Source organism: Mobula hypostoma, chromosome 7 (assembly GCF_963921235.1).
Source record: "Mobula hypostoma chromosome 7, sMobHyp1.1, whole genome shotgun sequence".
Lineage (NCBI taxonomy): Eukaryota > Metazoa > Chordata > Chondrichthyes > Myliobatiformes > Myliobatidae > Mobula > Mobula hypostoma.
Genome location: NC_086103.1, coordinates 186,385,127 through 186,406,296, shown reverse-complemented (window position 1 = coordinate 186,406,296; position 21,170 = coordinate 186,385,127). Strand labels below are relative to the sequence as shown.

The window sequence follows — 21,170 nt, the reverse complement described above, 5'->3', positions numbered from 1 at the left end:
GTGTGTGAGTGGGTTTGGGTTGTGTGTGAGTGGGTTTGGGTTGTGTGTGAGTGGGTTTGGGTTGTGTGTGAGTGGGTTTGGGTTGTGTGAGGTGGGGTTGGGTTGTGTGTGAGTGGGTTTGGGTTGTGTGTGAGTGGGTTTGGGTTGTGTGAGTGGTGTTGGGTTGTGTGTGGGGGTGTTGGGTTGTGTGTGGGGGGGTTGGGTTGTGTGAGTGGTGTCGGGTTGTGTGTGAGCGGAGTTGGGTTGTGTGTGAGTGGTGTTGGGTTGTGTGAGTGGTGTTGGGTTGTGTGTGAGTGGTGTTGGGTTGTGTGAGTGGGTTTGGGTTGTGTGAGTGGGTTTGGGTTGTGTGAGCGGAGTTGGGTTGTGTGTGAGTGGTGTTGGGTTGTGTGTGAGTGGTGTTGGGTTGTGTGAGTGGTGTTGGGTTGTGTGTGAGTGGTGTTGGGTTGTGTGTGAGTGGTGTTGGGTTGTGTGAGTGGTGTTGGGTTGTGTGAGTGGTGTTGGGTTGCGTGTGAGTGGGTTTGGGTTGTGTGTGAGTGGTGTTGGGTTGTGTGAGTGGTGTTGGGTTGTGTGAGTGGTGTCGGGTTGTGTGTGAGTGGGGGTTGGGTTGTGTGTGAGTGGGTTTGGGTTGTGTGTGGGGGGGTTGGGTTGTGTGTGGGGGGGTTGGGTTGTGTGTGAGGTGGTGTTGGGTTGTGTGTGAGTGGGTTTGGGTTGTGTGTGAGTGGGTTTGGGTTGTGTGTGGGGGTGTTGGGTTGTGTGTGAGTGGTGTTGGGTTGTGTGAGTGGGTTTGGGTTGTGTGTGAGTGGGTTTGGGTTGTGTGTGGGGGTGTTGGGTTGTGTGTGAGTGGTGTTGGGTTGTGTGTGAGTGGGTTTGGGTTGTGTGTGAGTGGGGGTTGGGTTGTGTGTGAGTGGGTTTGGGTTGTGTGTGGGGGGGTTGGGTTGTGTGTGGGGGGGTTGGGTTGTGTGTGAGGTGGTGTTGGGTTGTGTGAGTGGGTTTGGGTTGTGTGTGAGTGGTGTTGGGTTGTGTGAGTGGTGTTGGGTTGTGTGAGTGGTGTTGGGTTGTGTGTGAGTGGTGTTGGGTTGTGTGAGTGGTGTTGGGTTGTGTGAGTGGTGTTGGGTTGCGTGTGAGTGGGTTTGGGTTGTGTGTGAGTGGTGTTGGGTTGTGTGTGAGTGGTGTTGGGTTGTGTGAGTGGTGTTGGGTTGTGTGTGGGGGTGTTGGGTTGTGTGAGTGGTGTCGGGTTGTGTGTGAGCGGTGTTGGGTTGTGTGTGGGGGGTTGGGTTGTGTGAGTGGTGTTGGGTTGTGTGTGGGGGGTTGGGTTGTGTGAGTGGTGTTGGGTTGTGTGTGGGGGGTTGGGTTGTGTGTGAGCGGAGTTGGGTTGTGTGTGAGTGGTGTTGGGTTGTGTGAGTGGTGTCGGGTTGTGTGTGAGTGGTGTTGGGTTGTGTGTGAGTGGGTTTGGGTTGTGTGTGGGGTGTTGGGTTGTGTGTGGGGGGTTGGGTTGTGTGTGGGGGTGTTGGGTTGTGTGTGGGGGTGTTGGGTTGTGTGTGTGTTGTCGGGTTGTGTGTGAGTGGGTTTGGGTTGTGTGAGTGGTGTTGGGTTGTGTGTGGGGGGTTGGGTTGTGTGTGAGCGGAGTTGGGTTGTGTGTGAGTGGTGTTGGGTTGTGTGAGTGGTGTCGGGTTGTGTGTGAGTGGTGTTGGGTTGTGTGTGAGTGGGTTTGGGTTGTGTGTGGGGTGTTGGGTTGTGTGTGGGGGGTTGGGTTGTGTGTGGGGGTGTTGGGTTGTGTGTGGGGGTGTTGGGTTGTGTGAGTGGTGTCGGGTTGTGTGTGAGTGGTGTTGGGTTGTGTGTGGGGGGGTTGGGTTGTGTGAGTGGTGTTGGGTTGTGTGTGGGGGGTTGGGTTGTGTGGTGGGTTTGGGTTGTGTGTGAGTGTTGTCAGGTTGCGTGTGAGTGGTGTTGGGTTGTGTGTGGGGGGGTTGGGTTGTGTGTGGGGGGGTTGGGTTGTGTGTGGGGGGGTTGGGTTGTGTGAGTGGTGTCGGGTTGTGTGTGAGTGGGGTTGGGTTGTGTGTGAGTGGTGTTGGGTTGTGTGTGGGGGGGTTGGGTTGTGTGTGGGGGTGTTGGGTTGTGTGTGGGGGGTTGGGTTGTGTGTGGGGGTGTTGGGTTGTGTGTGGGGGGTTGGGTTGTGTGTGGGGGGGTTGGGTTGTGTGTGGGGGGGTTGGGTTGTGTGAGTGGTGTCGGGTTGTGTGTGAGTGGGGTTGGGTTGTGTGTGAGTGGTGTTGGGTTGTGTGTGAGGGGGTTGGGTTGTGTGTGGGGGTGTTGGGTTGTGTGTGGGGGTGTTGGGTTGTGTGTGGGGGTGTTGGGTTGTGTGTGAGTGGGTTTGGGTTGTGTGTGAGTGGGTTTGGGTTGTGTGAGTGGGTTTGGGTTGTGTGAGTGGGTTTGGGTTGTGTGAGTGGTGTCGGGTTGTGTGTGAGTGGTGTTGGGTTGTGTGAGTGGTGTTGGGTTGTGTGAGTGGTGTTGGGTTGTGTGTGGGGGTGTTGGGTTGTGTGTGGGGGGGGTTGGGTTGTGTGTGGGGGGGTTGGGTTGTGTGTGAGTGGGGTTGGGTTGTGTGTGAGTGGGTTTGGGTTGTGTGTGAGTGTTGTCGGGTTGTGTGTGAGTGGTGTCGGGTTGTGTGAGTGTTGTTGGGTTGTGTGTGAGTGGTGTTGGGTTGTGTGTGGGGGTGTTGGGTTGTGTGTGGGGGGGTTGGGTTGTGTGTGGGGGGGTTGGGTTGTGTGTGAGTGGGGTTGGGTTGTGTGTGAGTGGTGTTGGGTTGTGTGTGGGGGGGTTGGGTTGTGTGTGGGGGTGTTGGGTTGTGTGTGGGGGGGTTGGGTTGTGTGTGAGTGGTGTTGGGTTGTGTGTGAGTGGTGTTGGGTTGTGTGAGTGGTGTCGGGTTGTGTGTGGGGGTGTCGGGTTGTGTGGTGGGTTTGGGTTGTGTGTGAGTGTTGTCAGGTTGCGTGTGAGTGGTGTTGGGTTGTGTGTGGGGGGGTTGGGTTGTGTGTGAGTGGTGTCGGGTTGTGTGAGTGGTGTCGGGTTGTGTGAGTGGGTTTGGGTTGTGTGTGAGTGGGTTTGGGTTGTGTGAGTGTTGTCGGGTTGTGTGTGAGTGGGGTTGGGTTGTGTGTGAGTGGTGTTGGGTTGTGTGTGGGGGGGTTGGGTTGTGTGTGGGGGTGTTGGGTTGTGTGTGGGGGGGTTGGGTTGTGTGTGAGTGGTGTTGGGTTGTGTGTGAGTGGTGTTGGGTTGTGTGAGTGGTGTTGGGTTGTGTGTGGGGTGTTGGGTTGTGTGTGAGTGGTGTTGGGTTGTGTGGGGGTGTTGGGTTGTGTGAGTGGTGTTGGGTTGTGTGTGAGCGGAGTTGGGTTGTGTGAGTGGTGTCGGGTTGTGTGTGGGGGTGTTGGGTTGTGTGAGTGGGTTTGGGTTGTGTGAGCGGTGTTGGGTTGTGTGTGGGGGGGTTGGGTTGTGTGTGAGCGGAGTTGGGTTGTGTGTGGGGGGGTTGGGTTGTGTGTGGGGGGGTTGGGTTGTGTGTGAGTGGGTTTGGGTTGTGTGAGCGGAGTTGGGTTGCGTGTGAGTGGGTTTGGGTTGTGTGAGTGGGTTTGGGTTGTGTGTGAGTGGGTTTGGGTTGTGTGTGGGGGGGTTGGGTTGTGTGTGGGGGGGTTGGGTTGTGTGTGAGTGGGTTTGGGTTGTGTGAGCGGAGTTGGGTTGTGTGTGAGTGGGTTTGGGTTGTGTGTGGGGGGGTTGGGTTGTGTGTGGGGGGGTTGGGTTGTGTGTGAGTGGGTTTGGGTTGTGTGAGTGGTGTCGGGTTGTGTGTGAGTGGGTTTGGGTTGTGTGTGAGTGGTGTTGGGTTGTGTGTGGGGGTGTTGGGTTGTGTGTGAGTGGGTTTGGGTTGTGTGAGCGGAGTTGGGTTGTGTGAGTGGTGTCGGGTTGTGTGTGGGGGTGTTGGGTTGTGTGTGAGTGGGTTTGGGTTGTGTGAGTGGTGTCGGGTTGTGTGAGTGTTGTCGGGTTGTGTGTGGGGGGGTTGGGTTGTGTGTGAGTGGGTTTGGGTTGTGTGAGTGGTGTCGGGTTGTGTGTGAGTGGTGTCGGGTTGTGTGAGTGGTGTTGGGTTGTGTGTGGGGGGGTGGGTTGTGTGTGGGGGTGTTGGGTTGTGTGAGTGGTGTTGGGTTGTGTGTGAGTGGTGTCGGGTTGTGTGTGAGTGGGTTTGGGTTGTGTGAGTGGTGTTGGGTTGTGTGTGAGTGGGTTTGGGTTGCGTGTGAGTGGTGTTGGGTTGTGTGTGAGTGGGTTTGGGTTGTGTGAGTGGTGTTGGGTTGTGTGAGTGGTGTTGGGTTGTGTGTGAGTGGGTTTGGGTTGTGTGTGGGGGGTTGGGTTGTGTGAGTGGTGTTGGGTTGTGTGTGAGTGGGGTTGGGTTGTGTGTGGGGGTGTTGGGTTGTGTGAGTGGTGTTGGGTTGTGTGTGGGGGTGTTGGGTTGTGTGAGTGGTGTTGGGTTGTGTGTGGGGGGGTTGGGTTGTGTGTGTGGTGTCGGGTTGTGTGTGAGCGGAGTTGGGTTGTGTGAGTGGTGTTGGGTTGTGTGTGGGGGTGTTGGGTTGTGTGTGGGGGGGTTGGGTTGTGTGTGGGGGGGTTGGGTTGTGTGTGAGTGGGGTTGGGTTGTGTGTGAGTGGTGTTGGGTTGTGTGTGGGGGTGTTGGGTTGTGTGTGAGTGGGTTTGGGTTGTGTGTGAGTGGTGTCGGGTTGTGTGTGGGGGTGTTGGGTTGGGTGTGAGTGGGTTTGGGTTGTGTGAGTGGGTTTGGGTTGTGTGTGAGTGGGTTTGGGTTGTGTGTGAGTGTTGTCGGGTTGTGTGTGAGCGGGGCTGGGTTGTGTGAGTGTTGTCGGGTTGTGTGTGAGTGGGTTTGGGTTGTGTGAGCGGAGTTGGGTTGTGTGAGTGGTGTTGGGTTGTGTGAGTGGTGTTGGGTTGTGTGTGGGGGGGTTGGGTTGTGTGTGGGGGGGTTTGAGTTGTGTGTGGGGGGGTTGGGTTGTGTGTGAGTGTTGTCGGGTTGTGTGTGTGTGGTGTTGGGTTGTGTGTGGGGGGGTTGGGTTGTGTGAGTGGGTTTGGGTTGTGTGTGGGGGGGTTGGGTTGTGTGTGAGTGTTGTCGGGTTGTGTGTGTGTTGTCGGGTTGCATGTGAGTGGGTTTGGGTTGTGTGTGAGTGGGTTTGGGTTGTGTGAGTGTGGTCGGGTTGTGTGTGGGGGGGTTGGGTTGTGTGTGAGTGGGTTTGGGTTGTGTGAGTGTTGTCGGGTTGTGTGTGGTGGGTTTGGGTTGTGTGTGAGTGTTGTCGGGTTGTGTGAGTGTTGTCGGGTTGTGTGAGTGTTGTCGGGTTGCGTGTGAGTGTTGTCGGGTTGTGTGTGAGTGGGTTTGGGTTGTGTGAGCGGAGTTGGGTTGTGTGAGTGCTGTCGGGTTGTGTGTGTGGGGGTTGGGTTGTGTGTGGGGGTGTTGGGTTGTGTGTGAGTGGTGTTGGGTTGTGTGTGAGTGGGTTTGGGTTGTGTGTGAGTGGTGTTGGGTTGTGTGTGAGTGGGTTTGGGTTGTGTGAGTGTTGTCGGGTTGTGTGAGTGGGTTTGGGTTGTGTGTGAGTGGGTTTGGGTTGTGTGAGTGGGTTTGGGTTGTGTGAGTGGGTTTGGGTTGTGTGAGTGGGTTTGGGTTGTGTGAGCGGAGTTGGGTTGTGTGGGGGGGTTGGGTTGTGTGTGTGTGGGGGTTGGGTTGTGTGTGAGTGGGTTTGGGTTGTGTGAGTGTTGTCGGGTTGTGTGAGTGGGTTTGGGTTGTGTGTGAGCGGAGTTGGGTTGTGTGAGTGTTGTTGGGTTGTGTGAGTGTTGTCGGGTTGTGTGTGGGGGTTTGGGTTGTGTGAGTGCTGTTGGGTTGTGTGTGGGGGGGTTGGGTTGTGTGTGAGTGGGTTTGGGTTGTGTGAGCGGAGTTGGGTTGTGTGAGTGCTGTTGGGTTGTGTGTGAGTGGGTTTGGGTTGTGTGAGTGTTGTCGGGTTGTGTGAGTGGGTTTGGGTTGTGTGAGTGTTGTCGGGTTGTGTGAGTGGGGTTGGGTTGTGTGTGAGTGGGTTTGGGTTGTGTGAGCGGAGTTGGGTTGTGTGAGTGGTGTTGGGTTGTGTGAGTGGGTTTGGGTTGTGTGAGTGTTGTTGGGTTGTGTGAGTGGGTTTGGGTTGTGTGAGTGCTGTTGGGTTGTGTGTGGGGGGGTTGGGTTGTGTGAGCGGAGTTGGGTTGTGTGAGTGGTGTTGGGTTGTGTGAGTGGGTTTGGGTTGTGTGAGTGGGTTTGGGTTGTGTGTGAGTGGGTTTGGGTTGTGTGAGTGGGTTTGGGTTGTGTGAGTGTTGTCGGGTTGTGTGAGTGGGTTTGGGTTGTGTGAGTGTTGTTGGGTTGTGTGTGAGTGGGTTTGGGTTGTGTGAGTGGGTTTGGGTTGTGTGAGTGTTGTCGGGTTGTGTGAGTGGGTTTGGGTTGCGTGTGAGTGTTGTCGGGTTGTGTGTGAGTGGGTTTGGGTTGTGTGAGCGGAGTTGGGTTGTGTGAGTGCTGTCGGGTTGTGTGTGTGGGGGTTGGGTTGTGTGTGGGGGTGTTGGGTTGTGTGTGAGTGGTGTTGGGTTGTGTGTGAGTGGGTTTGGGTTGTGTGTGAGTGGTGTTGGGTTGTGTGTGAGTGGGTTTGGGTTGTGTGAGTGTTGTCGGGTTGTGTGAGTGGGTTTGGGTTGTGTGTGTGTGGGTTTGGGTTGTGTGAGTGGGTTTGGGTTGTGTGAGTGGGTTTGGGTTGTGTGAGTGGGTTTGGGTTGTGTGAGCGGAGTTGGGTTGTGTGGGGGGGTTGGGTTGTGTGTGTGTGGGGGTTGGGTTGTGTGTGAGTGGGTTTGGGTTGTGTGAGTGTTGTCGGGTTGTGTGAGTGGGTTTGGGTTGTGTGTGAGCGGAGTTGGGTTGTGTGAGTGTTGTTGGGTTGTGTGAGTGTTGTCGGGTTGTGTGTGGGGGTTTGGGTTGTGTGAGTGCTGTTGGGTTGTGTGTGGGGGGGTTGGGTTGTGTGTGAGTGGGTTTGGGTTGTGTGAGCGGAGTTGGGTTGTGTGAGTGCTGTTGGGTTGTGTGTGAGTGGGTTTGGGTTGTGTGAGTGTTGTCGGGTTGTGTGAGTGGGTTTGGGTTGTGTGAGTGTTGTCGGGTTGTGTGAGTGGGGTTGGGTTGTGTGTGAGTGGGTTTGGGTTGTGTGAGCGGAGTTGGGTTGTGTGAGTGGTGTTGGGTTGTGTGAGTGGGTTTGGGTTGTGTGAGTGTTGTTGGGTTGTGTGAGTGGGTTTGGGTTGTGTGAGTGCTGTTGGGTTGTGTGTGGGGGGGTTGGGTTGTGTGAGCGGAGTTGGGTTGTGTGAGTGGTGTTGGGTTGTGTGAGTGGGTTTGGGTTGTGTGAGTGGGTTTGGGTTGTGTGTGAGTGGGTTTGGGTTGTGTGAGTGGGTTTGGGTTGTGTGAGTGTTGTCGGGTTGTGTGAGTGGGTTTGGGTTGTGTGAGTGTTGTTGGGTTGTGTGTGAGTGGGTTTGGGTTGTGTGAGTGGGTTTGGGTTGTGTGAGTGTTGTCGGGTTGTGTGAGTGGGTTTGGGTTGTGTGAGTGCTGTTGGGTTGTGTGTGGGGGGGTTGGGTTGTGTGTGAGTGGGTTTGGGTTGTGTGAGTGGGTTTGGGTTGTGTGAGTGGTGTCGGGTTGTGTGTGGGGGGGTTGGGTTGTGTGTGAGTGGGTTTGGGTTGTGTGAGTGGGTTTGGGTTGTGTGAGTGTTGTCGGGTTGCGTGTGAGTGGGTTTGGGTTGTGTGTGAGTGGGTTTGGGTTGTGTGAGTGTGGTCGGGTTGTGTGTGGGGGGGTTGGGTTGTGTGTGAGTGGGTTTGGGTTGTGTGAGTGTTGTCGGGTTGTGTGAGTGGGTTTGGGTTGTGTGTGAGTGGGTTTGGGTTGTGTGAGTGGTGTCGGGTTGTGTGTGAGTGGGTTTGGGTTGTGTGAGTGGGTTTGGGTTGTGTGTGAGTGGTGTTGGGTTGTGTGAGTGGGTTTGGGTTGTGTGTGAGTGGGTTTGGGTTGTGTGAGTGGGTTTGGGTTGTGTGTGAGTGGGTTTGGGTTGTGTGAGTGGGTTTGGGTTGTGTGTGAGTGGGTTTGGGTTGTGTGTGAGTGGGTTTGGGTTGTGTGAGTGGGTTTGGGTTGTGTGTGAGTGGTGTTGGGTTGTGTGAGTGTTGTCGGGTTGTGTGTGAGTGGGTTTGGGTTGTGTGAGTGGTGTTGGGTTGTGTGTGGGGGGGTTGGGTTGTGTGTGAGTGGGTTTGGGTTGTGTGAGTGGTGTCGGGTTGTGTGTGAGTGGGTTTGGGTTGTGTGAGTGGGTTTGGGTTGTGTGTGAGTGGTGTTGGGTTGTGTGAGTGGGTTTGGGTTGTGTGTGAGTGGGTTTGGGTTGTGTGAGTGGTGTTGGGTTGTGTGTGAGTGTTGTTGGGTTGTGTGTGAGTGGGTTTGGGTTGTGTGAGTGGGTTTGGGTTGTGTGAGTGGGTTTGGGTTGCGTGTGAGTGGGTTTGGGTTGTGTGTGAGTGGGTTTGGGTTGTGTGTGAGTGGGTTTGGGTTGTGTGAGTGGGTTTGGGTTGTGTGTGAGTGGGTTTGGGTTGTGTGTGAGTGGGTTTGGGTTGTGTGTGAGTGGGTTTGGGTTGTGTGAGTGGGTTTGGGTCGTGTGAGTGGGGTTGGGTTGTGTGTGAGTGGGTTTGGGTCGTGTGAGTGGGTTTGGGTTGTGTGTGAGTGGGTTTGGGTTGTGTGAGTGGGTTTGGGTTGTGTGAGTGGGTTTGGGTTGTGTGAGTGGGTTTGGGTTGTGTGAGTGTTGTCGGGTTGTGTGAGTGGTGTCAGGTTGTGTGAGTGGTGTCGGGTTGTGTGTGGGGGGGTTGGGTTGTGTGAGCGGGGTTGGGTTGTGTGGGGGGGTTGGGTTGTGTGTGAGTGGGTTGGGTTGTGTGTGAGTGGTGTTGGGTTGTGTGTGAGTGGGTTTGGGTTGTGTGAGTGGGTTTGGGTTGTGTGTGAGTGGGTTGGGTTGTGTGAGTGGGTTGGGTTGTGTGTGAGTGGGTTTGGGTTGTGTGAGTGGGTTTGGGTTGTGTGTGGGGGGGTTGGGTTGTGTGAGTGGGTTTGGGTTGTGTGAGTGGTGTTGGGTTGTGTGTGAGTGGTGTTGGGTTGTGTGTGAGTGGTGTTGGGTTGTGTGAGTGGGTTTGGGTTGTGTGAGTGGGTTTGGGTTGTGTGAGCGGAGTTGGGTTGTGTGGGGGGGTTGGGTTGTGTGTGAGTGGGTTGGGTTGTGTGTGAGTGGTGTTGGGTTGTGTGTGAGTGGGTTTGGGTTGTGTGAGTGGGTTTGGGTTGTGTGTGAGTGGGTTGGGTTGTGTGAGTGGGTTGGGTTGTGTGTGAGTGGGTTTGGGTTGTGTGAGTGGGTTTGGGTTGTGTGTGGGGGGGTTGGGTTGTGTGAGTGGGTTTGGGTTGTGTGAGTGGGTTTGGGTTGTGTGAGTGGGTTTGGGTTGTGTGAGCGGAGTTGGGTTGTGTGGGGGGGTTGGGTTGTGTGTGAGTGGGTTTGGGTTGTGTGTGGGGGGGGTTGGGTTGTGTGAGTGGGTTTGGGTTGTGTGGGGGGGTTGGGTTGTGTGTGAGTGGGTTTGGGTTGTGTGTGGGGGGGGTTGGGTTGTGTGAGTGGGTTTGGGTTGTGTGAGCGGAGTTGGGTTGTGTGGGGGGGTTGGGTTGTGTGTGAGTGGGTTTGGGTTGTGTGAGTGTTGTCGGGTTGCGTGTGAGTGGGTTTGGGTTGTGTGAGTGGGTTTGGGTTGTGTGGGGGGGTTGGGTTGTGTGTGAGTGGGTTTGGGTTGTGTGTGGGGGGGGTTGGGTTGTGTGAGTGGGTTTGGGTTGTGTGAGTGGGTTCGGGTTGTGTGGGGGGGTTGGGTTGTGTGTGAGTGGTGTTGGGTTGTGTGAGTGGGTTCGGGTTGTGTGTGAGTGGGTTTGGGTTGTGTGTGAGTGGGTTCGGGTTGTGTGTGAGTGGGTTCGGGTTGTGTGAGTGTTGTCGGGTTGTGTGTGAGTGGGTTTGGGTTGTGTGTGAGTGGTGTTGGGTTGTGTGTGAGTGGGTTTGGGTTGTGTGTGGGGGTGTTGGGTTGTGTGTGAGTGGTGTTGGGTTGTGTGTGAGTGGGTTTGGGTTGTGTGTGAGTGGGTTGGGTTGTGTGAGTGGGTTGGGTTGTGTGTGAGTGGGTTTGGGTTGTGTGAGTGGGTTTGGGTTGTGTGTGGGGGGGTTGGGTTGTGTGAGTGGGTTTGGGTTGTGTGAGTGGTGTTGGGTTGTGTGTGAGTGGTGTTGGGTTGTGTGAGTGGGTTTGGGTTGTGTGAGTGGGTTTGGGTTGTGTGAGCGGAGTTGGGTTGTGTGGGGGGGTTGGGTTGTGTGTGAGTGGGTTTGGGTTGTGTGTGGGGGGGGTTGGGTTGTGTGAGTGGGTTTGGGTTGTGTGGGGGGGTTGGGTTGTGTGTGAGTGGGTTTGGGTTGTGTGTGGGGGGGGTTGGGTTGTGTGAGTGGGTTTGGGTTGTGTGAGCGGAGTTGGGTTGTGTGGGGGGGTTGGGTTGTGTGTGAGTGGGTTTGGGTTGTGTGTGGGGGGGGTTGGGTTGTGTGAGTGGGTTTGGGTTGTGTGAGCGGAGTTGGGTTGTGTGGGGGGGTTGGGTTGTGTGTGGGGGGGTTGGGTTGTGTGAGTGGTGTCGGGTTGTGTGAGCGGTGTTGGGTTGTGTGTGAGTGGGTTTGGGTTGTGTGAGTGGTGTTGGGTTGTGTGTGGGGGGTTGGGTTGTGTGAGTGGTGTTGGGTTGTGTGTGAGCGGAGTTGGGTTGTGTGAGTGGTGTTGGGTTGTGTGTGAGTGGGTTTGGGTTGTGTGAGTGCTGTTGGGTTGTGTGAGTGGGTTTGGGTTGTGTGTGAGTGGGTTTGGGTTGTGTGAGTGGGTTTGGGTTGTGTGTGAGTGGGTTTGGGTTGTGTGAGTGGTGTTGGGTTGTGTGTGAGTGGGTTTGGGTTGTGTGAGTGCTGTTGGGTTGTGTGAGTGGGTTTGGGTTGTGTGTGGGGGGGTTTGGGTTGTGTGTGAGCGGTGTTGGGTTGTGTGAGTGGAGTTGGGTTGTGTGTGGGGGGGTTGGGTTGTGTGTGAGTGGGTTTGGGTTGTGTGAGTGGGTTTGGGTTGTGTGAGTGTGGTCGGGTTGTGTGTGAGTGGGTTTGGGTTGTGTGTGAGTGGGTTTGGGTTGTGTGTGAGTGGGTTTGGGTTGTGTGAGTGGGTTTGGGTTGTGTGAGTGTGGTCGGGTTGTGTGTGAGTGGGTTTGGGTTGTGTGTGAGTGGGTTTGGGTTGTGTGTGAGTGGGTTTGGGTTGTGTGAGTGGTGTCGGGTTGTGTGTGAGTGGGTTTGGGTTGTGTGAGTGGGTTTGGGTTGTGTGAGTGGTGTTGGGTTGTGTGTGAGTGGGTTTGGGTTGTGTGTGAGTGGGTTTGGGTTGTGTGTGAGTGGGTTTGGGTTGTGTGAGTGGGGTTTGGGTTGTGTGTGGGGGGGTTTGGGTTGTGTGTGAGTGGGTTTGGGTTGTGTGAGTGGTGTTTGGGTTGTGTGTGAGTGGGTTTGGGTTGTGTGTGAGTGGGTTTGGGTTGTGTGAGTGGTGTTGGGTTGTGTGTGAGTGGGTTTGGGTTGTGTGTGAGTGGGTTTGGGTTGTGTGTGAGTGGGTTTGGGTTGTGTGTGAGTGGGTTTGGGTTGTGTGAGTGGTGTCGGGTTGTGTGTGAGTGGGTTTGGGTTGTGTGAGTGGGTTTGGGTTGTGTGAGTGGTGTTGGGTTGTGTGTGAGTGGGTTTGGGTTGTGTGTGAGTGGGTTTGGGTTGTGTGTGAGTGGGTTTGGGTTGTGTGAGTGGTGTTGGGTTGTGTGTGAGTGGGTTTGGGTTGTGTGTGAGTGGGTTTGGGTTGTGTGTGAGTGGGTTTGGGTTGTGTGAGTGGGGTTTGGGTTGTGTGTGGGGGGGGTTGGGTTGTGTGGGGGGGGTTGGGTTGTGTGTGAGTGGTGTTGGGTTGTGTGGGGGGGGTTGGGTTGTGTGTGAGTGGTGTTGGGTTGTGTGAGTGTTGTCGGGTTGTGTGAGTGGTGTTGGGTTGTGTGAGTGGTGTCGGGTTGTGTGTGAGTGGGTTTGGGTTGTGTGAGTGGTGTTGGGTTGTGTGTGAGTGGGTTTGGGTTGTGTGTGAGTGGGTTTGGGTTGTGTGTGAGTGGTGTCGGGTTGTGTGTGAGTGGGTTTGGGTTGTGTGTGAGTGGGTTTGGGTTGTGTGTGAGTGGGTTTGGGTTGTGTGAGCGGAGTTGGGTTGTGTGAGTGGGTTTGGGTTGTGTGAGTGGTGTTGGGTTGTGTGTGAGTGGGTTTGGGTTGTGTGAGTGGTGTTGGGTTGTGTGTGAGTGGGTTTGGGTTGTGTGAGTGGTGTTGGGTTGTGTGTGAGTGGGTTTGGGTTGTGTGTGGGGGGGTGGGTTGTGTGGGGGTGGTGTTGGGTTGTGTGTGAGTGGGTTTGGGTTGTGTGAGTGGGTTTGGGTTGTGTGAGTGGGTTTGGGTTGTGTGAGTGGTGTTGGGTTGTGTGAGTGGGTTTGGGTTGTGTGTGAGTGGGTTTGGGTTGTGTGAGCGGAGTTGGGTTGTGTGAGTGGGTTTGGGTTGTGTGAGTGGTGTTGGGTTGTGTGTGAGTGGGTTTGGGTTGTGTGTGAGTGGGTTTGGGTTGTGTGTGAGTGGTGTCGGGTTGTGTGTGAGTGGGTTTGGGTTGTGTGTGAGTGGGTTTGGGTTGTGTGTGAGTGGGTTTGGGTTGTGTGTGAGTGGTGTTGGGTTGTGTGAGTGGGTTTGGGTTGTGTGAGTGGTGTTGGGTTGTGTGAGAGCGGAGTTGGGTTGTGTGAGCGGAGTTGGGTTGTGTGAGTGGTGTTGGGTTGTGTGAGTGGTGTTGGGTTGTGTGTGAGCGGAGTTGGGTTGTGTGAGTGGTGTTGGGTTGTGTGTGAGTGGGTTTGGGTTGCGTGTGAGTGGTGTTGGGTTGTGTGTGAGTGGTGTTGGGTTGTGTGAGTGGTGTTGGGTTGTGTGAGTGGTGTTGGGTTGTGTGTGAGTGGTGTTGGGTTGTGTGTGAGTGGGTTTGGGTTGTGTGTGAGTGGGTTTGGGTTGTGTGTGAGTGGGTTTGGGTTGTGTGTGAGTGGGTTTGGGTTGCGTGTGAGTGGTGTTGGGTTGTGTGAGTGGTGTTGGGTTGTGTGAGCGGTGTTGGGTTGTGTGTGAGTGTTGTCGGGTTGTGTGTGAGTGGGTTTGGGTTGTGTGTGGGGGTGTTGGGTTGTGTGTGAGCGGAGTTGGGTTGTGTGAGCGGAGTTGGGTTGTGTGAGTGGTGTTGGGTTGTGTGAGTGGTGTTGGGTTGTGTGTGAGTGGTGTTGGGTTGTGTGTGAGTGGTGTTGGGTTGTGTGTGAGTGGTGTTGGGTTGTGTGTGAGTGGGTTTGGGTTGTGTGTGAGTGGGTTCGGGTTGTGTGTGAGTGGGTTCGGGTTGTGTGTGGGGGGGTTGGGTTGTGTGAGTGGGGTTTGGGTTGTGTGAGTGGAGTTGGGTTGTGTGAGTGGGTTTGGGTTGTGTGTGAGTGGGTTTGGGTTGTGTGTGAGTGGGTTTGGGTTGTGTGAGTGGTGTTGGGTTGTGTGTGAGTGGGTTTGGGTTGTGTGTGAGTGGGTTTGGGTTGTGTGTGAGTGGGTTTGGGTTGTGTGTGAGTGGTGTTGGGTTGTGTGAGTGGGTTTGGGTTGTGTGAGTGGTGTTGGGTTGTGTGAGTGGGTTTGGGTTGTGTGAGTGGTGTTGGGTTGTGTGAGTGGGTTTGGGTTGTGTGAGTGGTGTTGGGTTGTGTGAGTGGGTTTGGGTTGTGTGAGTGGGTTTGGGTTGTGTGGGGGTGTCGGGTTGTGTGTGAGTGGGTTTGGGTTGTGTGAGCGGAGTTGGGTTGTGTGAGTGGGTTTGGGTTGTGTGTGAGTGGGTTTGGGTTGTGTGAGTGGTGTTGGGTTGTGTGTGGGGGTGTCGGGTTGTGTGTGAGTGGGTTTGGGTTGTGTGAGTGGTGTTGGGTTGTGTGTGAGTGGTGTTGGGTTGTGTGTGAGTGGGTTTGGGTTGTGTGAGTGGTGTTGGGTTGTGTGTGGGGGAGTTGGGTTGTGTGAGTGGGTTTGGGTTGTGTGAGTGGTGTTGGGTTGTGTGTGGGGGAGTTGGGTTGTGTGAGTGGGTTTGGGTTGTGTGAGTGGGTTTGGGTTGTGTGTGGGGGGGTTGGGTTGTGTGAGTGGGTTTGGGTTGTGTGAGTGGGTTTGGGTTGTGTGAGTGGGTTTGGGTTGTGTGTGAGTGTTGTCGGGTTGTGTGTGAGTGGGTTTGGGTTGTGTGTGGGGGGGTTGGGTTGTGTGTGTGGGTTTGGGTTGTGTGTGAGTGGGTTTGGGTTGTGTGAGTGGGTTTGGATTGTGTGTGGGGGGGTTGGGTTGTGTGTGTGGGTTTGGGTTGTGTGTGAGTGGGTTTGGGTTGTGTGTGGGGGGGGTTGGGTTGTGTGAGTGGGTTTGGGTTGTGTGAGCGGAGTTGGGTTGTGTGGGGGGGTTGGGTTGTGTGTGAGTGGGTTTGGGTTGTGTGTGAGTGGGTTTGGGTTGTGTGAGTGGAGTTGGGTTGTGTGAGTGGGTTTGGGTTGTGTGAGTGTTGTCGGGTTGTGTGAGTGGGTTTGGGTTGTGTGTGAGTGGGTTCGGGTTGTGTGAGTGTTGTCGGGTTGTGTGTGAGTGGGTTTGGGTTGTGTGTGAGTGGGTTTGGGTTGTGTGTGAGTGGGTTCGGGTTGTGTGAGTGTTGTCGGGTTGTGTGAGTGGGTTTGGGTTGTGTGTGAGTGGGTTCGGGTTGTGTGAGTGTTGTCGGGTTGTGTGAGTGGGTTTGGGTTGTGTGTGAGTGGGTTCGGGTTGTGTGAGTGTTGTCGGGTTGTGTGAGTGGGTTTGGGTTGTGTGTGAGTGGGTTCGGGTTGTGTGAGTGTTGTCGGGTTGTGTGTGGGGGGGTTGGGTTGTGTGTGAGTGGGTTTGGGTTGTGTGTGAGTGGGTTTGGGTTGTGTGAGTGGAGTTGGGTTGTGTGGGGGGGGTTGGGTTGTGTGTGAGTGTTGTTGGGTTGTGTGTGAGTGGGTTTGGGTTGTGTGTGAGTGGGTTTGGGTTGTGTGTGAGTGGGTTTGGGTTGTGTGAGTGGAGTTGGGTTGTGTGAGTGGGTTTGGGTTGTGTGAGTGGGTTTGGGTTGTGTGTGAGTGGGTTTGGGTTGTGTGTGAGTGGGTTTGGGTTGTGTGTGAGTGGGTTTGGGTTGTGTGAGTGGAGTTGGGTTGTGTGGGGGGGGTTGGGTTGTGTGTGAGTGTTGTTGGGTTGTGTGTGAGTGGGTTTGGGTTGTGTGTGAGTGGGTTTGGGTTGTGTGTGAGTGGGTTTGGGTTGTGTGAGTGGAGTTGGGTTGTGTGAGTGGGTTTGGGTTGTGTGAGTGTTGTCGGGTTGTGTGAGTGGGTTTGGGTTGTGTGTGAGTGGGTTTGGGTTGTGTGTGAGTGGGTTCGGGTTGTGTGAGTGTTGTCGGGTTGTGTGTGAGTGGGTTTGGGTTGTGTGTGAGTGGGTTTGGGTTGTGTGTGAGTGGGTTCGGGTTGTGTGAGTGTTGTCGGGTTGTGTGAGTGGGTTTGGGTTGTGTGTGAGTGGGTTCGGGTTGTGTGAGTGTTGTCGGGTTGTGTGAGTGGGTTTGGGTTGTGTGTGAGTGGGTTCGGGTTGTGTGAGTGTTGTCGGGTTGTGTGTGAGTGGGTTTGGGTTGTGTGTGAGTGGTGTTGGGTTGTGTGTGAGTGGGTTTGGGTTGTGTGTGAGTGGGTTTGGGTTGTGTGTGAGTGGTGTTGGGTTGTGTGAGTGTTGTCGGGTTGCGTGTGAGTGGTGTTGGGTTGTGTGTGAGTGGGTTTGGGTTGTGTGTGAGTGGGTTTGGGTTGTGTGTGAGTGGGTTCGGGTTGTGTGTGGGGGGGTTGGGTTGTGTGTGAGTGGGTTCGGGTTGTGTGAGTGTTGTCAGGTTGTGTGTGAGTGGGTTTGGGTTGTGTGTGAGTGGGTTTGGGTTGTGTGTGAGTGGGTTCGGGTTGTGTGAGTGTTGTCGGGTTGTGTGAGTGGGTTTGGGTTGTGTGTGAGTGGGTTCGGGTTGTGTGAGTGTTGTCGGGTTGTGTGAGTGGGTTCGGGTTGTGTGTGAGTGGGTTCGGGTTGTGTGAGTGTTGTCGGGTTGTGTGTGAGTGGGTTTGGGTTGTGTGTGAGTGGTGTTGGGTTGTGTGTGAGTGGGTTTGGGTTGTGTGTGAGTGGGTTTGGGTTGTGTGTGAGTGGGTTTGGGTTGTGTGTGAGTGGTGTTGGGTTGTGTGTGAGTGGGTTTGGGTTGTGTGTGAGTGGGTTTGGGTTGTGTGTGAGTGGGTTTGGGTTGTGTGTGAGTGGGTTCGGGTTGTGTGTGAGTGGGTTCGGGTTGTGTGAGTGTTGTCGGGTTGTGTGTGAGTGGGTTTGGGTTGTGTGTGAGTGGTGTTGGGTTGTGTGTGAGTGGGTTTGGGTTGTGTGTGAGTGGGTTTGGGTTGTGTGTGAGTGGGTTTGGGTTGTGTGTGAGTGGGTTTGGGTTGTGTGTGAGTGGGTTCGGGTTGTGTGTGGGGGGGTTGGGTTGTGTGTGAGTGGGTTTGGGTTGTGTGTGAGTGGGTTTGGGTTGTGTGAGTGGAGTTGGGTTGTGTGGGGGGGGTTGGGTTGTGTGTGAGTGTTGTTGGGTTGTGTGTGAGTGGGTTTGGGTTGTGTGTGAGTGGGTTTGGGTTGTGTGTGAGTGGGTTTGGGTTGTGTGAGTGGAGTTGGGTTGTGTGAGTGGGTTTGGGTTGTGTGTGAGTGGGTTTGGGTTGTGTGTGAGTGGGTTTGGGTTGTGTGTGAGTGGGTTTGGGTTGTGTGTGAGTGGGTTTGGGTTGTGTGAGTGGAGTTGGGTTGTGTGGGGGGGGTTGGGTTGTGTGTGAGTGTTGTTGGGTTGTGTGTGAGTGGGTTTGGGTTGTGTGTGAGTGGGTTTGGGTTGTGTGTGAGTGGGTTTGGGTTGTGTGAGTGGAGTTGGGTTGTGTGAGTGGGTTTGGGTTGTGTGAGTGTTGTCGGGTTGTGTGAGTGGGTTTGGGTTGTGTGTGAGTGGGTTCGGGTTGTGTGAGTGTTGTCGGGTTGTGTGTGAGTGGGTTTGGGTTGTGTGTGAGTGGGTTTGGGTTGTGTGTGAGTGGGTTCGGGTTGTGTGAGTGTTGTCGGGTTGTGTGAGTGGGTTTGGGTTGTGTGTGAGTGGGTTCGGGTTGTGTGAGTGTTGTCGGGTTGTGTGAGTGGGTTTGGGTTGTGTGTGAGTGGGTTCGGGTTGTGTGAGTGTTGTCGGGTTGTGTGTGAGTGGGTTTGGGTTGTGTGTGAGTGGTGTTGGGTTGTGTGTGAGTGGGTTTGGGTTGTGTATGAGTGGGTTTGGGTTGTGTGTGAGTGGTGTTGGGTTGTGTGAGTGTTGTCGGGTTGCGTGTGAGTGGTGTTGGGTTGTGTGTGAGTGGGTTTGGGTTGTGTGTGAGTGGGTTTGGGTTGTGTGTGAGTGGGTTCGTGTTGTGTGTGGGGGGGTTGGGTTGTGTGTGAGTGGGTTCGGGTTGTGTGAGTGTTGTCAGGTTGTGTGTGAGTGGGTTTGGGTTGTGTGTGAGTGGGTTTGGGTTGTGTGTGAGTGGGTTTGGGTTGTGTGTGAGTGGGTTTGGGTTGTGTGTGAGTGGGTTTGGGTTGTGTGTGAGTGTTGTTGGGTTGTGTGTGAGTGGGTTTGGGTTGTGTGTGAGTGGGTTTGGGTTGTGTGTGAGTGGGTTTGGGTTGTGTGTGAGTGGGTTCGGGTTGTGTGAGTGTTGTCGGGTTGTGTGTGAGTGGGTTTGGGTTGTGTGTGAGTGGTGTTGGGTTGTGTGTGAGTGGGTTTGGGTTGTGTGTGAGTGGGTTCGGGTTGTGTGTGAGTGGGTTCGGGTTGTGTGTGAGTGGGTTCGGGTTGTGTGAGTGGTGTTGGGTTGTGTGTGAGTGGGTTTGGGTTGTGTGTGAGTGGGTTTGGGTTGTGTGTGAGTGGGTTCGGGTTGTGTGTGGGGGGGTTGGGTTGTGTGTGAGTGGGTTCGGGTTGTGTGAGTGTTGTCAGGTTGCGTGTGAGTGGGTTCGGGTTGTGTGTGAGTGGGTTTGGGTTGTGTGAGTGGTGTCGGGTTGTGTGTGGGGGGGTTGGGTTGTGTGTGAGTGGGTTTGGGTTGTGTGAGTGTTGTCGGGTTGTGTGTGAGTGGGTTTGGGTTGTGTGAGTGGGTTTGGGTTGTGTGTGAGTGGGTTTGGGTTGTGTGTGAGTGGGTTTGGGTTGTGTGAGTGGTGTCGGGTTGTGTGTGGGGGGGTTGGGTTGTGTGTGAGTGGGTTTGGGTTGTGTGGGGGGGGTGTTGGGTTGTGTGAGCGGAGTTGGGTTGTGTGAGTGGGTTTGGGTTGTGTGAGTGTTGTCGGGTTGCGTGTGAGTGGGTTTGGGTTGTGTGTGAGTGGGTTTGGGTTGCGTGTGAGTGGGTTTGGGTTGTGTGTGAGTGGGTTTGGGTTGTGTGAGTGGTGTTGGGTTGTGTGTGAGTGGGGTTGGGTTGTGTGTGAGTGTTGTCGGGTTGCGTGTGAGTGGGTTTGGGTTGTGTGTGAGTGGGTTTGGGTTGTGTGAGTGTTGTCGGGTTGTGTGTGGGGGGGTTGGGTTGTGTGTGAGTGGGTTTGGGTTGTGTGAGCGTTGTCGGGTTGCGTGTGAGTGGGTTTGGGTTGTGTGAGTGTTGTCGGGTTGTGTGTGGTGGGTTTGGGTTGTGTGTGAGTGTTGTCGGATTGTGTGAGTGTTGTCGGGTTGTGTGAGTGTTGTCGGGTTGCGTGTGAGTGTTGTCGGGTTGTGTGTGAGTGGGTTTGGGTTGTGTGAGCGGGGCTGGGTTGTGTGAGTGTTGTCGGGTTGTGTGTGGGGGTGTCGGGTTGTGTGTGAGCGGGGCTGGGTTGGGAATTACTGACTGTAACTGCGTGCTTGGCCTTTCACCAGCTCTGCATGGTGTCTCTCAGTCTCTTCAGGACCCTGCTCACTCTCAGCTGTGAGGACGTCATGCTGCAGCTCGTTCTCAGGTACGACGTGGGGCGGAACATTTTCACTGGCCATAGGGTGGGCCAGGGGCTGGCTGTGCTGACCAGACACAGATTGAGGGTCCGGTCAGAAGAAAGGAGGCACATGTCAAGGATAAGCAGCTCAGGTGAAGCAAATCCCTCAAGGAGTACACTCAGAAAGGAACGCAGGAGGGCCGCAAAAGGCCTAGCGAAACCCCTGGTAGGTGCAGTAAAGATAAGCCCGAAAGGATTTTTAGGTATGTTCTGTGAAAGGATGGTCAGGGGCAGAATGGATCCCCTTAAGGATCAGACAACAAAGGGTTAACAGAGAAAGGGATGTCACAGGTCGATAGGGTCATTTAGAAAGCTTTTGGCACATTGGCCTTTATAAATCAGAGTATCAAGTACAGGAGTTGGGATGTTATATTGAAGTTGTATAAGATGGTGGTGAGACCTAATTTGAAGTATTGTGTGCAATTCTGGTCATCTACCTACAGGAAAGATACCAATAAGATTGAAAGAGTACAGAGAAAATGTACAAGGATGTGTCCTGAGTTATGGGAGAGGGTTGAAAAGGCAAGGACTTTATTCCCTGGGGCATAGGAAACTGAGAGGAGAATTGATAGAGGTATACATAATTATGAGGGGTAAATGCAAGCAGGCTTTTTCCACTGAGGTTGGGTGAGACTAGAATGAGAGGTCATGGGTTAAGGGTGAAAGGTGAAATGTTTAAGGGGAACATGAGGGGAAGTTCTTCACTTAGAGAGTGGTTCAAGTGGGAGATTATCTGACGAGTGGAAGTGGAGGATGCAAGGTTAATGTCAACATTTGGATGGAAGGGGTATGGAGGGCCATGATCTGGGTGCAGGTTGATGGGATGGCAGTATAACAGTTCGGCACAGACTAGCTGGGATGAAAGGCTTGTTTATGTGCTGCCATGTTCCATGACTATCAGTGTGATCATCTATGTGTGGAGCCACAGGACTTAAGAGGGTACTTATCTGTATTTACTGTTTAGAAGGACATGGAAATGAGGGAGTATGGGAAGGGCACAGTGATATCCTGGAATTTCATGACAATACACCAGTGCTCGAGATCTTGAAATGGATAAGGGTGGATAAATTCCAGGCTTGACTGTGTGAATGTTGTGGGAAGGAAAGGAGGAAGGTGTTGGAATCTGCTGGGTGGGAACTTATGTAGATACGTAGATTAGTTTTATTGGTCACTTATCGAGAGGTTTTAGTATCTTCGTTGAGTATGAGTGGGGTACCGGAAGGCTGGAGGGGGTAACGTTGTGTCTTTATTTTGCAAGGACATGCCAGGGAACTGCTAGGCAATGAGTCTAATATCAGTGGTGGGTAAGTTAGTGGAAGAGATTCTGAGAGATTATCCCTAACCCAAACTCTACCTTCATTTGGAAAGGCAAGGACTGATTAGGGAAAGTCAGCATGGCTTTGTGTGTGGGGAATCACGTCTTGTGAATCTGATGGAGTTTATGGAAGTGGTGACCAAGAAGGTTGATGAGAACGTGGCTGAGGGTGTTGTCTACATGGACTTTAGTGAAGGCTAGTCCAGAAGTTTTATTACAGGGTCCAGGGTGAGCTGGCCAGTCCGATGCAACATTGACTTGGTGGAAGGAGGCAAAGGGATGTGATCTTCTATTTTCTACTCTGGCCTCTTACCTCTTCTCCTCACCTGCCCATCTCCCCCCCCCCCACCACCTCTAGTGCCCTTTCTTCCCTTTCTCCCATGGTCCACTCTCCTCTCCAGCCCTTTGCCTTTTCCTCCTGTCACCTCCCAGCTTCTTCCTTCATCCTCCTTCCCCACCCACCTGACTTCATCTGTCACTTTCCATACAGTGAAGTGCATCTTTTGCATCAGTGCCAGGATTGTGCTGGGCGGCTCCCAAGTGTCAGCACGGTTCCGGAGCCAAGACAGCACGCACATAACTTACTAACCCTGACCTTAACCTGTAGGTCTTGGCGATGTGGGAGGAAACTGGAGCACCACATGGTCACGGGGCAAACCTGCATGGTCAGGGGAGAACGTACAGGCAGTGGGAGAATTGAACCCAGTTGCTGGCACTTTAAAGCATTAAGCTAACTGCGATGCTACCATGCCAAT

At 54.4% G+C, this 21,170-nt stretch overlaps 1 protein-coding gene across 5 annotated transcripts in view; it reads left to right on the top strand.

The window, feature by feature from the left end:
- Positions 1-21,170, top strand: part of fhip1b (FHF complex subunit HOOK interacting protein 1B) — a 149,041-nt gene that overhangs the window by 104,448 nt on the left and 23,423 nt on the right. For all 5 annotated transcript variants that reach the window (XM_063054781.1, XM_063054780.1, XM_063054783.1 and 2 more), the window contains one exon: positions 18,988-19,067. In XM_063054781.1, the coding sequence (XP_062910851.1) occupies positions 18,988-19,067 (80 nt within the window). The remainder of the gene's footprint in view (positions 1-18,987; positions 19,068-21,170) is intronic.